Source organism: Trachemys scripta, chromosome 2 (genome assembly GCF_013100865.1).
Source record: "Trachemys scripta elegans isolate TJP31775 chromosome 2, CAS_Tse_1.0, whole genome shotgun sequence".
In the NCBI taxonomy this organism is placed as follows: domain Eukaryota; kingdom Metazoa; phylum Chordata; order Testudines; family Emydidae; genus Trachemys; species Trachemys scripta.
Window position 1 is genome coordinate 208634301 of NC_048299.1, and position 16226 is coordinate 208650526.

Sequence of the window (16226 nt, forward strand, 5' to 3'; positions counted from 1 at the left end):
CATGACATTCTGACACCTTCAGTTTTTAACCCCTTGGTGTATCTCTCTTGAGTCAGGTTACTCTCTTTTCATAGCTTGTGCCTCTGGCCAGATCACTGTAGTCCTCCCCTCCTGGAATATCAAACTCCTACTGGACAAAAACTGTCTCAGGCAGTCTTCTGCTCCACTGCCCCATCTGTGTCACTTCCCCAGTAGCTAGCAGGGGAACCTGGGCTAAACCACTACTTCAGCTTCTAGCCCAGGGGCCCTATGCCTAGCAACCATGGTCTTTTCAAGCTCTGACCTAGTTGCTGTTTCCCTGGGCTATTTCCTACCTTGTCTTTCTATCTTCTGGCCTCTCTCTGGGCTACCTTTGGAGCTTCCTCTGGTCCTGTGGCTATTTCAGCTCCTCTTGAGTTCTTGCCAAAGGCTATATTCCAAGGCAGGATCCCAGGCTTACACCACAGCTCCCACTGGTCTGTTGCTAACTTTTTTTCTTTCCCTTTCCCTCTCCCTCATGATTACAACGTTCTTTGCTACAGCCTTCTCCTACCAACTTCCTCTCTTTAGGCCAAGCAAACTATCTCCCCCACTGGGCTTCATCAGCCATTAGGCCTTATCAGTCCGGACTCTCCTGCAGGTACAGCCTGTCACAGGGTTAATTGGCCCTTTTTACCTAGTAAGGCCTTGTGTGGGATGGACACCCCATCAGAACAAATAGTTTACAGATTTAAAGTAAAATGATAAATTATTTTGGATTTAGGGAGGAAAAAAGATGCAACAAATAGATGAGCTCAGGGACATGTCTTAGAGTAGTCATTTTAATTCCTGGGTTAGTTTGTCACACGGAAAGTGACCTCATAGTCACAGGCACTGACTTTTATTTTTCCCCGGTGGGTGCTCCACCCCTGCTCTGCCCTGAGGCCCCGCCCTCACCCAACCCCTTCCCCCAAGGCCCTCCTCTCACTCCATCTCTTCCTGCCCCCACTCTGCTCCCTCCCACAAGCGCCTCCCGCCAGTCACCAAACAGCTGATCGGTGGAGCAGCCAAAGAGCTGTGGCTGGTGGGTGCTGAGCACCCACTTTTTTTTTTCCTGTGGGTACTTCAGCCTTGGCGCACCCATGGAGTTGGTGTCTATGCTTATAGTGCAAATATAGTAAAGCAGCAGTCCTGCTCATAACATTAAGCCAGATGGAAGAATTCCACAGACCTTGGACGGAGTAGACAAATTTTTCATGGTCGTCAAGGAGGCCTTATTTTGTTCTAATACACACTGTAAACAATAGACTGAAGAGCCTTCACTGGCCAAGTTACATGCCTTGTAAAGTCAGAGCCCATGTATAGATCAATGGTTGGGTTTAACATGGTTCTTCCATTGGTTAACCTACCACAGAGTCATTGATGTATGATGTATGTGCACAAAAGCAGCATGAAAAAAAATATAATTAAGTGTATTACAAGTACTGTCAAAAGCTGGTTCACTCCTTGATTGTTCCTGACAGTATTCTGGTATTATCATACAGTTATTACTTGACTATCATAAACTCGATCTTCTTTTTTCGATTGTATTTTTAAAAATCAGAGTAAAGACAAGCAGGGATGAATGCATAAACTAACGTACAGAGCAGCGTTTCTCAAACTGGGGGTCCTGACCCAAAAGGGGGGGGTCGCAAGACTATTGTATGGGGTGGGAGGTTGCAAGTGCGGTGACTGCTGACCAGACACTCAGTTCTGAAAGCAGTGCTGCCACCACCAGCAGCACAGAAGTAAGGGTGGCATGGTATGGAGGGGGGTCGTCATAGCCTGAAATATTTTCAAAGGGGGTCCCGGCAAAAAACGTTTGAGAATCATTGGTATAGAGCTGCATGTACAGACAGATTCAAGTTATTTTATAAAAACAATGAGAAGTCCTTGTGGCACCTTAGAGACTAACAAATTGTGTTAGTCTCTAAGGTGCCACAAGGACTCTTCATTGTTTTTGCTGATACAGACTAACACGTCTACCCCTCTGAAGTTATTTTATATTGTTTATGTAGGCTTGGCAGAATTTGATTTTTTTGTATAACTTCAACAGATATCAATGTTTCTCTATAAACATTTTTTCAGTTTTTAACCATTAACATTTTTGCAGTTGTTCAAAATTATGAGGTTTAAGCATTTTTTCAACTTTGATTTTAATTTTCACAGTTGCAGGAAATTATGGTGGTATCAGACAATATTAATTTATGACAGTAGACACTGAGATTAAAAAGTTAGTTTTATAATAATTAAAACACAAATCCATATCACATGTCAAAATATACAAAGTAAATAATCTTAAATCTAACTCTAATAGATTCTCAAGCATCTTTTTTCTTACTTTGCCTGTCTGAAATTTCAATTATCGATGGAAACATTTTTTCTTCGGGTTGTGTGTGTATGGTGAAATCGATGTTTACCAATAAAAATAAAATCCTTCCAAGCATGTTATGTTCAGTTTAATAGCAAGACATCTTAGCATAGACCTGCAGAACTAATGACCATATTTCCTCAAAACCGTATGAATATTATGATTTTCTTTTATCTTTCTTTCTTTCTTTTTTAAAGTTCTCTCTTATAACTATGCAACTCCATGCAGATAATGGAGCAAAGAAACATAGTCTCATCACACAGAGGCATTTTCAGGATTTTATTACACTGAATTTCATCTCAACTACCTTCCTCCTCAACATATATTTTGTACTTTGAATAAAAAAATGAATATTCTTTTGGCACCCTTCTTTTGTGATTAAAGTTGAAACTATAGGCTAATGGCAAATCAAAACCATAGACGAGTTAGCTGTCATTAATATTACTGTATTATTTTGAGGCACTGACTCTCATAACTGCCATAAATGAAAAATGATGTAAAGAGAAATGTAGAGATGAGCGGAAAAATGCTAGGGATGGATGGAGGAAGGAAGTCCATGTCTCGTTTTACTGTGCCAAATCCTGTAGACCTTACTCACTTTTTACTTAGGCAAATTTATTATATTAAATGCAAAGTTGATGTATTATTGTGGGCCAGGATTTAGGGCCGGCTCTAGGATTTTTGCCGCCCAAAGCAAAAACAATTTTGGCTCCCCCCCCCTCCGTTCTTTAATTATCCCACCCCCGGCCCCGCCTCAACTCCGCCCCTTCCCCAAATCCCCAGCCCTGCCTCCTCCCCCCAGGCTCTCAAGCCTAGGAGGGAGGGAGGGAGGGGGAGAAGCGGCGCCCGCGCCGTGGCCACTCGGAGTCTCCCCCCCTCCCAGGTTTGAGAGCCTGGGAGGGAGGGGGGAGACTCCGAGTGGCCGCGGTGCGGGTGCCGCTTCTCCTCCTCCCTCCCAGGCTCTCAAACCTGGGACGGAGGGGGAGCAGTGGCGTGCGAAACGGCCGCTCGGGATCTCCCCCTCCCTCCCAGGTTTGAGAGCCTGGGAAGGAGGGGAAGACCCCGAGCCGCCGCAGCGCGCGAAACAGCTGATTCGCGCGCCGCTGCTTCCCCTTCCTCCCAGGCTTGAGAGCCTGGGAGGGAGGGCGAGTAGCGGCGCACGAATCAGCTGTTTCGCACGCCGTGGCAGCAGCAGCGGAGGTGAGCTAGGGCGGCCGGGGCACATTTTTAGGGGCAGCATTCTGGCGCTGGCCATGCCGCCCCTAAAAATGTGCCGCCCCAAGCACCAGCTTGTTTTGCTGGTGCCTAGAACCGGCCCTGCCAGGATTGTATGTAATCTCTCTAGGAGGAAAATGTGATGTGAGGCTCAGGAGTTCAAAGGACTATATTGAAATTGTGCCAGACAAGAATGGACTTTTGGGACAATAAGTGAATTTCCAGGATCTTTGGAAATGATATATTGGTTAAGGCATGTTGTGAAGCTGCTGAGTAGGGAACATCATGATGAATTAACACTATCCTCATTAAGTATCGGTAGCTAGCTAAACACACCAGGCAGGCGTAATGACCTGTTTAACAAAAGAAATTGCCTAGTGCAGTCCAGTGATTTCTTTAAACCATTAATTCAGAGCATTTTCCATGAGGAAAGCCATATATTTGCTGGCTATGGGGATTTACTATATAAGTGCTAGGTCTGAATGAAGATTATGGTCCAGATTCTGATCTTTCCATTTACCATCATGTGGAAGGGGAGTGCAGCCCTCCAAAGAAGTGTGTTCTTTTCTGGACCACTGGTCCATCTCTGTCTCTGGAGGCTGAGCTTGGTTGGAGAACAGCTGGCAGTGGGGCTGCTTATAGTTGTGGGGGACCAAGATCCACAGGAGCAAAAGCCTTGTCCCAAGAGTCTCACACTGCCCAGGCTCTGTCTTTCCAGAAGCTTGGCAAATGCCATCCAGCTGCCCACACCCTTTTGATGGCTATTCAAGACAGAGAGGCGGAGCAACAGCTGTTTCAGGACAGCAGTAATTCATTATTAGTTTTGCATTGTAAATGTTCTGAGAGAGGTTTAAGAGAGGAAAATGTGCTGCTCCTCTGCTCCTGCCATTAGAGCCAACCAGCCACATAAAGGAGGGAGGTGGCATTGCGGTGAAGGATTTTTCTATCACGTAGCTGCCTTTCTGCCCTTATCCTGTTGCATATATTCTCCTGCGCACTGGGCAGCAAAGGAAAGAATATATCACTGTGTAAAGTCATCCAGAGCAAGGAGTGCAGACATCCTGTTTTAAATAGAAGATTCTGAGTACTAAGCCACTCTTATAATAGTCTTTTTGATAGTCATTTCTCATTTGAATTTTAACACCCTCAGAAAGAACAGTGCAAAAACAAATTCAGGCCAGTTGCTCAGAAAAGCTAAAGCTTTTGCTTACCGGTGTTCATCAACTACAAATTAAACAAATGCAAAAGAAGGTCTAATCCTGTGAGATGCTGAGAGTGGATTCAGATGCTGTTCTGGATTTGGAAACACTTATTTTAAATACTGTTTTTGTATGATTGTGAATTTGACATGAAAGTGGAAACTTCTCATGGTTTTAAATGGTTGCTATTATTGGAGAGTGAGGGGAAGGCAACAGCAAATATAAATGTTTCCTATGCTACTATTTTCAATATAGCTCAGAAGGCATTTGTGTCTGAAAGATACAACTATCTATGTAGCAATGTAATTGCAGAAATCAGTTAGAAACTTCGGATACAACTCTCAGCAGTGCAAATTTACAGCAGCTGAGAACCTGGCCCATTCTAGTTTTCAATCTGTGATATATGTTAATGCCGTTGTTTAGGTGTATTGCTCCCTTTCTACAACTTCATACTGTTTCTTAAAGAAATGAGTTCTTTCTTTAACTATGTTAAAAACAACTAAAAACACTTGCTGCAAATGAATTATAATCATTACATATGCCATGTGTTTCAGTAAACAGAGTACTGTAAGCATAACAATGCTGCTCTGAGTATTTACAATCAGTCAGATGTATTCAGCTCTACCGTGCTATTCACGTGTTTGAAAGGTTCTCTCAACACAACATTTAAATTATGTATCTAGATTAGCTCATTCAATAAATGAAAATCTACAGCTCAGATTTATTAGTCAGTATAATAAAGATGAAAGATGAACTTTCCCACTTTGTCAGGCATGAAATATGCTAAAAGGGTCTAGGCAATGGATTGCAGTGGGAGGATAACTCTGCTGTTCTAGTCTGAAAAAGTAAAACCCATTGGATACCGTCACACAATCATTAACATCAATTGAATTTAGATATAACATTGCAGTTGTTTATAATCAGCCTCTTTGTCATTTATAGTTGTTCAACTGGGGTATCAACTAATACTAATCTAATAAGGGGAGCTCAACATCCAAGTTATGTATTAGAAATTAGTAAGTTTATTCTTGTAAAATTGTATAAACACATAATTAAATCTTTATTTAAATGTTTCTTCAAGAAAGAAATTTTGGTATAAATTCTGGTATGGGTCTGATCCCTACTTCCTGGTGAAAAAAAGAGAAAAAGATGTAGAAAACAATGCTGTGATTTTTCCTCTCGTTCCCTAATTTATAGCTCCCAGAAATACTGCTGTCCCTGAAAATAATTTGATGGCACAAGTAGCGAGCAGTTGGAAAATATATTAGCACATTGAGATTTCTAGTGGAAGCAATGTACATTATAGGGTTAACTCTAGCTAGCATTCCAAAGAACTTGGCAATGTACATATGAGAAATAATTTAATTTCTCTCAGTGAATTTCCTCAGAGACATTTATAGCAGACACTTCTGTTTTTAAAATATTCAAAAATAATCTTTCATCTAAATCCTACTGGGTAAACTCCAGATTGATTGGCACAGTGGCAAGTGGAGAAGAGAAATGTCTAGCAGTCAGTATCTGAGATAGCTACAGTAAATCCGAGAAGTTTTTCTTAGATATATGGGCTAGATTAATCTTTGTCTCAGGAAGAGCTTTATCATAGTGGAGGCTGTATTAGAGGAAAAGCTTTATGACTATAGCTTTTTAGTAGCAATCCCTGGGCCTACATTTCAATACCTTCTTTGGAAAGAATACATTTTGGGTGGAATCCGGGCCCCACTGAAGTCTTTGTGTTTGGTGAGTCGTACTCCCTTGTTGTCAAGTATCAGGGGGTAGCCGTGTTAGTCTGTATCTACAAAAACAACAAAGAGTCTGGTGGCACCTTAAAGACTAACAGATTTATTTGGGCATAAGCTTTCGTGAGTAAAAACCTCACTTCTTCGGATGCATAGAGTGAAAGCTACAGATGCAGGCATTATCACTCTATGAATCCGAAGAAGTGAGGTTTTTACTCACGAAAGCTTATGCCCAAATAAATCTGTTAGTCTTTAAGGTGCCACCAGACTCTTTGTTGTTTTTGTACTCCCTTGAATATTCTCATAGACAGAGATTGCATTTTCATTCTTTTCGGTCTTTTCAAATAATTTCAGTGAAGCAAAATCATGTCCAAATTTCCACCAGAAAGACAATGAAACCTTTAATTTCATGGTTTAATTCATATCAGAGAGTGAAAGCTCATACTTTTATTTGTTACTGACATTTTACAATGCATATATATTTTTAAACAGAAATAAGCTAAATCAAGAAAGCATACGAGTCCAACAGTGGCATGAATAAATAGTAGCAGATAATGGTCCATCCACATTGGCACCTTGCCAGAGAGCACATTCCAGAGAGAAAGGGCTGTTTTCACTCTCTTTTGTTTACCAGGACAGAGTTTGGTTGGTGCAAACAGATGTTTCCATGTTTTGCCCTTGGGGATGACAGCTGAGTGACCAGCTTTCTGACAGCAGATGTAACACACATTCACCATTGGACTACACAGACCTCCAGAGGTATTTAGAGTAAGAAATTGTTGGTGGCGCAGCGGGGCTGGCAGGTTTTCTACCCGGCTCCGCTCAGCTCCCAGGAAGTGAAGACATGTCCCTCTGGCTCCTAGGCGTAGGGGCGGCAGGGGGCTCCGCATGCTGCCCTCACTCTGAGCGCTGGCTCCGCAGCTCTCATTGGCCGGGAATCACAGCCAGTGTCAGCTGCAGGGGTGGCGCCTGTGGGTGGGGGAAGCGCGCTAAGCCACCATGGACGCCCCTTCCCCTAAGAGCCAGAGGGACATGCCGGCTGCTTCCTGGGAGCCGCCTGACATAAGCACCGCTGAGGCTGAACCCCGAACTCCCTCCTGCACCCCAACCCCTTGCCCTAGCACTAAGCCCCCTCCCACACCTCAATTCCCTCCCAGATCCCACACCCTCTCCTGTGCCCCAACTCCCTGCCCCAGCCCTAAGCCCCCTCCTGCACCCAAATTCCCTTCCAGAGCCCATGCCTCAAACCCCTGCCCCAACCCTGGGCCCCCTCCTGCACTCCAAACCCCTTGGTCCCAACCCACAACCTCCTCCTGCAGCCCAAACCCTTTATCCCCAGCCCCACCCCAGAGTCCACACCCTCACCCAGAACCCTCACACCCCCCCGCCACGCACCTCAACTTCCTGCCCCAGCCCTATGAAAATGATCGAATGAGCAAGGGTGGGAGAAAGCAAGAGATGGAGGGAGGTGAGATGGAGCAAGTGGGAGGCAGGGCCTTCGAGAAGGTGTGGGTGGGGCCTCATGGAAGGGGCAGGGCAAAGGTGTTCAGTTTTCTGCAATTAGAAAGTTGGCAACCCTCACAGGATGGTAGCAATATTTAAGAATAATGAATTGGCTTAACTGGAACAAGCAAGAAAGCAACCATATGTCTGTTCATCAGTGCACAAATACAAATTTTCTAAAACTAAGGGTTGGATTCACAAAAAGACCTAGGCACTTAATTGGCACTTTAACAACTAAATCCCAGATTCAGGCCCAACTGGGATTCACAAGGCCCCCATTCAGCTGCCGTTGAGCCCTTAAGGCATCTAATCTCACCTGGCACCTGTATTTTAGCAGTAAAAGTTGCTGAGCTATGTTTCTGTTTCTGTCTATGCACACTGCAGCCCCTATAGATAAACTTATATTAAATGCTGAGGTGGGGGAGGACTTCTTCCTTCATAACTTCTAGCCTAGTGGTTAGGGTACTTAGCTGGGATGTGGCCAACACCAGATTCTCCCCCGTCCCTCCCTTCCCCGGAGGGGAAGAAAGGCTTTCATAGAATCATAGGACTGGAAGGGACCTCGAGAGGTCATCTAGTCCCATCCCCTATACTCATGGCAGGACTAAGTATTATCTAGATCTTTGAACTGGGATCAGCCAATTCTGAGGCAAGGGCCCTAACCACTGGGCTATGGGATAATCTGATGTAAGGAATCCCTCAATCTCTCCTTTTGAAGCTGTTCCACTGTGGAGAAATAATCAAAAAAGTTACTGGTGCAGGGGGACTGGTTCCTGGGTCTTCCACCTCTCAGGGTAATGCACTAACTACCAGGCTACAGAGTCATTCTCATAATTGCTTTCTCTCTCAATGGCCCAAAGACGCTGTAGCCATAAAAATTTGTTTTGGGGCAATCTTAAGACTTTACTTCCTCTATTGACAATAACAAAGACAGCAACAATGTTGATGCTCTTGAGACAGTTTTATGAAGCTTAGTGAAAAATCACATCTGACTACTTGATTGTGTCCTCCACAAACTGTTTCATACAAGTACAAGAGCATCTTGCTATACAAATGAACAGGAAAGCAAGAGTCTAACAAAGAAAAACTCTTTTCAGGTAAGCATGGGGGCACTTTAAGAGCAGACAAGCAGACTCCCAGAGGAAAAAAATGTGCACCCTTGACTTATATAAAATAGGAGGCTCTTGCTCTTCAACTATGTATGCCAGCAAAAAAGGATAACAATACATAAGACACAACAGCCCATAAAACACACACTGACACAGCCACTGTATACAAAACAGACTTTCTGCTCCTTCCTTTCCTGTAAGAATGGTGTTAAATGCTCCCTCTCCCCTGTCCTGTACCCAAAAACTCCTCAGTTCCTAAGAGGGCTGGGGGACAGTTCTGCCTCCTTCTTGCACTAACCCTGATTGGTTGCTCTACCCCAGGAGGAAGGGAAGTGGGGCAGGCTTTCCCTCAGTCTGAACTGAAATTTACCTGAGTGCTGGGGCTTCTTACATCATAGTGAGATTTGGTACCTGCTGGAGCCAATCATGTTACTTGTAATGAAACCATGGGAGTTAGTGGCAGTCTTTACTGAAGACAGCTTCATTGTCACCTACAAGAAGTGAAAAAAAAAAAAAAAAAAGGGACAGGGCGGCCTATGGCTTCAATCCCATTGCTAGGAGCAGGCCTCGGTGGCCATTTTAGATAAAGGCAAAACTTCACCAAATAGAAGGCAGAGCTTAGAAAATCATGAGACTTATTAAAAAAATAAAAAACACCCACCAAATATAGTGGCACTTGTGAGAAAATTGTGATTGCTGGCTACACTGTCTTCTCATCCCCACCCCTTACTTCGAGTTGTCTGGAAGATCTTGATATACATTAAGTTACATGATTGTGTTGGCTAACATTATTCAACCTCCTCTCCTGTGAGACATTATTCAAGCCATGTGAATTCCTTAGAAAATACATGCTGATTCATCAGACATTATGATTGGGGTTTTGTAGCAGGGATGCTTAACCCTACAGCCATTTCAGACATCTAGATGCAAGTGCTAAATCTTCAGTTTTTCTTTCAAAAAATATTTCAATGTTACTGTTAAAATTATATTTCACCAGTAACCCTCCTCTCCCCAACCATGAATACAGCTGGCTCAAAGAACCCAAGAGATCATCATGAAGCCACTTTATTTCCAGTAATATAATTGGCAATAATCCAGTAATAAAATCAAAAGTGACAGGGGAAATACACCAACAAATCTAACAGTAAGAGCCACTCAGTCCAAAGAGGGATCTTAACATGGCAGCTGGTGAGCTGCACTGCTAAGGTACACACACATCAGAGGGACAAAGTCTCACAATGGGATCAGCTTCAAAAGGTGCAACACTGTATAAAAGAGAGGTGACCATGTTTACAATGATGTATCATCACTGATGTATTACTACTGTTGCACAATTGTGATAAATCTTGTACAAAGTATTTCATGTTAAGGTATCACTGGAAAAGCTATAGTCTGCTAAAGTATGATTATCCTGTTTATATGCATGTATCATTATATATGAAGTTATGAAACTTTGAGTTGTTTCTCAAACCTGTTGTGTTTCTGGGCAACACCCCCAAGACCAGGGCTTAAATTCAGCCTGAGCTGTCTGGAGCTGAGCGCTGGTAAATTTTTTAAAACCTGCAGGAGCCCCATCACCTCCTGCAGGCTGAAACCCCGAGCCCCAGTGCACCCCATGGGGCTGAAGCCCTGAGCCGCCATGTCCCTGCCTCCGCAGGGCTAAAGCTGCAAGCCATGGCGCCCCTCCCCAAGCTAAATCCCTGAGCCCCGGTGCCTCCCCGAAGGGCTAAAGCCCCAACCTCCCCCCCCCCCCCCGCCCCCAGGGCCGGCTCCAGGTTTTCTGCCGCCCCGGCAGTTCGGCGGCGGATCCTTCACCCCCTCTCTTCCTCTTCGGCGGCAGCTCAAAGAGGAAGATAGGGAATGAGGAATCCGCCGCCGAATTCCCGCTGAAGACCCAGACGTGCTGCCCCAATAGCGGACGGAGTGATGCCCCTTTGTATTGGCTGCCCCAAGCACCTGCTTCCTTAGCTGGTGCCGGCCCTGCCCCCCACCCCACAGCTGAAGCCAGAAGTGCCGAAGGGATGTGGAAGTGGCAGGGGAGGGCTCCTGGACATAATCTTTGAGAATTTAAACCCTGCACAGAACAGATTGGCTAGCCAGTCTGCTTGATGGCCCATTAAGCAGAATCAGCTCTTCCAGGAACCCCTCCCTGAGGTCTCTTCTGGCAGCACCTAGGCAATGAATGCCTCATGGCTCAGCCAGGCACATGCAACCCAGTAATCCATGTTTGCACCAGTAACTTTCCAGGCACCTGGACTAAGGGTATCAATTGCACTGTGCCATCATTCTCAGACTTCATTCCTGCTCCATGTCTCTGGACTATGATTTCTAGCAAAGGGAAGCTTTGAATAAAAGGATTGATGACACCCCCACCCCCAGTCTCTTGTGTGACCCAGAGAGATTTATTGCAAGCTAGCAGAATTACCATCACTGCTAATATCCTGACCTACAGACTCTGAAACCAATTGTAAGGTGTATGATTCCTTGAACCAATTAATAACTCTCTTCTTTTCTTTTTTATTAAATAATGTTTAGTTTAGGCTGCAGCATAGTGACTGTTTTGGCTCCTTGTTAACTAGTTTAGCGATGCAGGTGGTCACTTTTGTTACTGGCTTGGTGACCTCTAATGATAGAATAAACCACCAGTTTTGGGGTGTCTACCCTGTTTCCTACAGTCTGTCCTGAATTTGGCATTTTCAGATGTGACCCAAACTAGGCACGGTGACAAAGGGATTAGGGAAGCACAGTTGAGGTGAATGCAGTGCTACTAGCCTCTGGGGGTCGTTGCTCATTGGGGTCATTATGGATTGTTGCCCCTTGGGAAGGAATGAGACTCAAGAAACTACTGGTAGGGGGCATTGTCCATAGTTGCTGTGATTCTATGATCATGAGCACCAGTGACAAGTACCAAACCCTATAGAAAATTAACATTAGGCACAACTGACTACTAGGGCTGTTGCCCAATGGGGTGGAGCAAATGTGAGGTAAATCTAGCAGAAGGGGCCATTGTTGGTAGTGTAGAATCAGCCACAAAACTGCAAGCCTCAGACATCATTTACACATGACCGAGACTGTATAGGAAACACTCGGAACAACAGCCACACTCAACCCATAGCCCAGCCCAGCCCAACCACCAACTGCCTCTCGGAACTTCCTTCTATTTTACAGCAGGGCGGGAGCAGAGCCAGGAGCCATTTTGAGCTGTTGTCCACAAGGAGCATGAGGTATCAACCTCCAACCTAAGTTGGTAGGAGGAGATATTCTGATAACAGCACAACAAATGCCCTACTCCTGGCCATTCTCACTAGCTGAACTCTGGCTGTGGCTGCGTTTTGCAATAGGAAACACTGATTCCTGGTCATGCACTAATGAGAGGCTAGTGTACTCAGGTCGGTCCTTCAGTGCCCGGGACAAGGTGTCAGGCACTGTCTTGAGTTTCACCCGCACTGAACCTTCCCTTCTACAGTACCCATGTAATGATGGTGACCCTTGGGGACGCCCCAGTCCAGCCCTGTACCTGGGACAAAAGGTTTTCCTCAGCACAGATGGATTTGAAACCAGCCTCCTGCCACTGACCATCCCTTCTGAGCTAGAAACCCCAAATGCCTCAGTCAGTGCTGCAGCCTTTGTGAAAAAGGATCGGTTAGTAATGGTGATAAATGGACAGGTCTATCTCTACCTCTTCATAGCTGAGGAGGAGGAATGGCTCCCAGTACAGGGGGTCGATTCCTTGGTCACTGAGCTCTCCAACACCCACTGCTGCTACCCAGGGAAGGACCCAGCCTGCCAGGACACCAGTCTGACTATTTTTGCCTATGAGACTGGGCATTCAGCCTCCGAAAGCAACATCTTCCTGTCAAAGGATGGGGGCTACATTTTCACCGCTCTGAAGCTGAGCCCAGAACTGCAAGGGGTGCTGCTTGGTGTCTACAATTTTGTTTCCCTCTCCCAGACTGGGTTGCTCATCAACCGCACCCACAGTGATGGGGAAGGGAAAGGAGGAGGAGCCTATTTCTCATACACTGGGGGCAACATGAGCCACATGTACAGCCACATCTCCCTGGGCTTCCACCTGAAGTCCACAGGGGGCCCTGATGTCCGGGGTATCCAGAACCCTTTCCTGTGGGGCTTCACCATCCTCTGGACCAAAGACACTCTGCTGATCTCCCCCAATAATGGCTTGCTTGTGGAGCCAGTGACTGTGCAGACAAAGGCGTTTCCCAGAACCTCCCGTCCTTTCCCTGGCGACGGCCTCTGCCATGTGGCCACCAGCAACACTGAGATTGCAGTCCTGACCCGGGACCATCGGCTCTTCCATGGCAGCCTAGACATGGTCTCCACAACTATCGTGCAGATTAGAGAGCGCAACAGCAGCGAGAAAGGCCTGTGTAATGCTGTGCTGATGTTTGACAAAGTAGGGATGCTCACCATATTGAGCCCTGAACCTACCAGTAATTCCTGGGCCTATAACTTCCAGAAATGCACCTTGAACATACAGTTGCTGCTCATGGAGCTTTGGCCACCTCTGCAAGACTGCCCAGTTGAGATCCTCAAGGGCCATTTCCACAACAAGATCCATTATATCGACATGCACCAGAAGCTGAACTTTAGTGCCACATTTGTGCCAAAGCCAGGCACTGGAGCTTTTCCAATGGTGACTGTGAGCAACCCCCATGTGCTAGGATTCCAGGCATATATAACAGAGGATGGGTACACATATGACGGGAACACCAAGTACAGCTTGCACATGCAGATGCTGCAGCAGTGCTTCTCTGGCATGGCAGAACCTCATTTCAGTGACACCTTCCTCTCTGGCGGGATGTCTGTCCTTACTGTGGACATCCCCAACAAAGGCCCCAGCTGCATTGATATGCATCCTTTGTCTGCACTTATCAATGTAGGTTGCCCACCTACTAAACACATTAAAGTTTCTAAAAACACAACAGCATGCAGCAAAGGCCTGTTTAATCAAGGCACGCTGCAAGATAACTTCACTTATACTATCAGCCACAATTTATATGACCCAAATTTTCTTGCCACACCACAGTTAGGTCAAAGTGATCTTGAAGTTCTGTATATGTTTAACGAGCTGGGATGTCCTCTTCTGCTGTATTATGATACTCCTTGGCTGCCAATCCTTGAGCTGTGGGAAAATGATGCATTTGTGGAGTATGTTGCTGCTGACTTTGTTGTGTTTGAAGTCAATGGAATGTATAATTATGATTATCTCTTGACAGCTGCTGAAGCCAATTGTATCTCTCAACCTCAGAATTGGACTGCTTTGATGCAAAAGCAAGATTCTCCAAATCCATACTTTGCATGGAGCAGAATGAACTATGAAAGCTGTAAGAACCACGATGGACCTAAATTAGTATCACCCTCAGCCAAGTATCAAATTCTTGGTCAAAATGAAAAGAACAGGATTGTTTTTTCCCACTATAATGGCTTTTATATCTTTAAAGCCATTGTGGTGGACAAATTATATAGTCACTGTGAATTGTCTGCAACTGTCAGTGTATATGTCACTGGTGCCCTCCCAAAGTCTTACATACATGCTTGGACAATGCTGATGGCTTTTCTAACTATCATTCTGATTGCAATTTTGATGGGATATTTCTTACATAAACTATCACTTATGAAAAAATCCCCAAAAGTTAAAGTATTTTGAGCATAATCATTTAGAAACCTAGTATGGTGTTTAGGGAAATTAATGGGGGTAGCGTTAAGAATTCTCATAGGCTAGTTTTTTTATTAAATAAGCCCAATTGAGGCAGGCTGATTAAAATAAGGAATGCCTATGTATGAAAGAGGAAATGATAAAAGCAACTGTTGTATGTTTTCTAACTTTATAGATGTTGGAGGGGTGATGTTCTTACTCCAAGCTATTAGATCTTTAAAGGGTGGACGTTCCCTTAGATCTATTTTAACATACTAATTTATCTTCCCCAATTCTTTTTCTCATTTTCATGCAGTAATCTTCCGTCTCTTGGCTTATGTGAACAATCCTTACTGCCTGCTATTTTATTGCTAATATATAGTTTTTAAGTGTGTCACCTTTTGTTGATGTAGTCAACTATATTAACCTATTCAAGAGCTGGATCTTCTAATCCAGCTGATCCTTTCCTCAAAAAAGGCTTCCTTTGGAGCATGACTAGTGCTTGTTCGATGGACAGTATGTCAATGGAAATCCAAGAGATTCCTCTGTTTCCTCTAGTTTGTATTCCTGTTGTGATTTTCCTCCTCTCCCACCATTTGCAATATTAATTTTAGTTTATATCCAATTCCATTTCATTTGCTGGATGGCAGAATACTGACATTTCTATTGGGTTCTAAAGAACTCTCCATCAAAACAGTGAAATACAATTATTTTCCAATATGAGAGAACTGAATGGATTCTGAAAACATTATTGAGGTTGAATAGCACTTGGCTTCAATGGGATTACTAGCCTGAGTATATACAATTTAACATGAATAAAGGTTGCAGAATGTGGCCCCTGGGTTTCCTGTTGGGTCATGTGGTCAACCAAGTATTACCTATTTAATGTATGTACCATGAAACTTGGTTGTGGTCCACTGCCGTGATCAATTCATACTCTTCACCATTGAGATTCTCATCCCTCTTCTCTCTCTCTCTCTCTCTCTCTCTCACACACACACACACACACACACTTACACACTTGCAAGGACCTTTCAAATCTGTATTAATAGATTTTTAAAAAACGTTACTGGTAGGTACAATGTATGGGCTAACACGACAGTGGCATGCAGCAGAAACAAACCCAAAACCATGACATTCATCATTTAAGAAACAAACTGGGTTTTTGTCTACACATTTCATATGGTCTTGACTATAGAAAGAATTTTAATGTTAATTAACATTTTAATATAGCAAAAGTATTTTAGACAACTGTCTTTACAACTTTGTAGTAAAATTGTTCATTTTTATTTGTTGTTAACTGAGGGCTCATTTGTGGATTTCTTGTATTAGGCCTAGAGCAAGTGAAGAAACAATATAGTTTCTTCAAATAAGGTGCTTTAGAAGTGTTATGCTTATAAAGATAGAACTTTTGCTTTTTTTACCTGCATATTATATGGA

The 16226-nt window shown here is 44.2% G+C and overlaps 1 protein-coding gene across 1 annotated transcript in view; it reads left to right on the plus strand.

Moving 5' to 3' along the window:
• Positions 1–14798, plus strand: part of CATSPERD (cation channel sperm associated auxiliary subunit delta) — a 49398-nt gene extending 34600 nt beyond the window's left edge. The window contains exon 2 of the mRNA XM_034759568.1: positions 12375–14798. Within this exon, the coding sequence (XP_034615459.1) occupies positions 12375–14798 (2424 nt within the window). The remainder of the gene's footprint in view (positions 1–12374) is intronic.
• The last annotated feature ends 1428 nt before the right edge of the window (positions 14799–16226 follow it).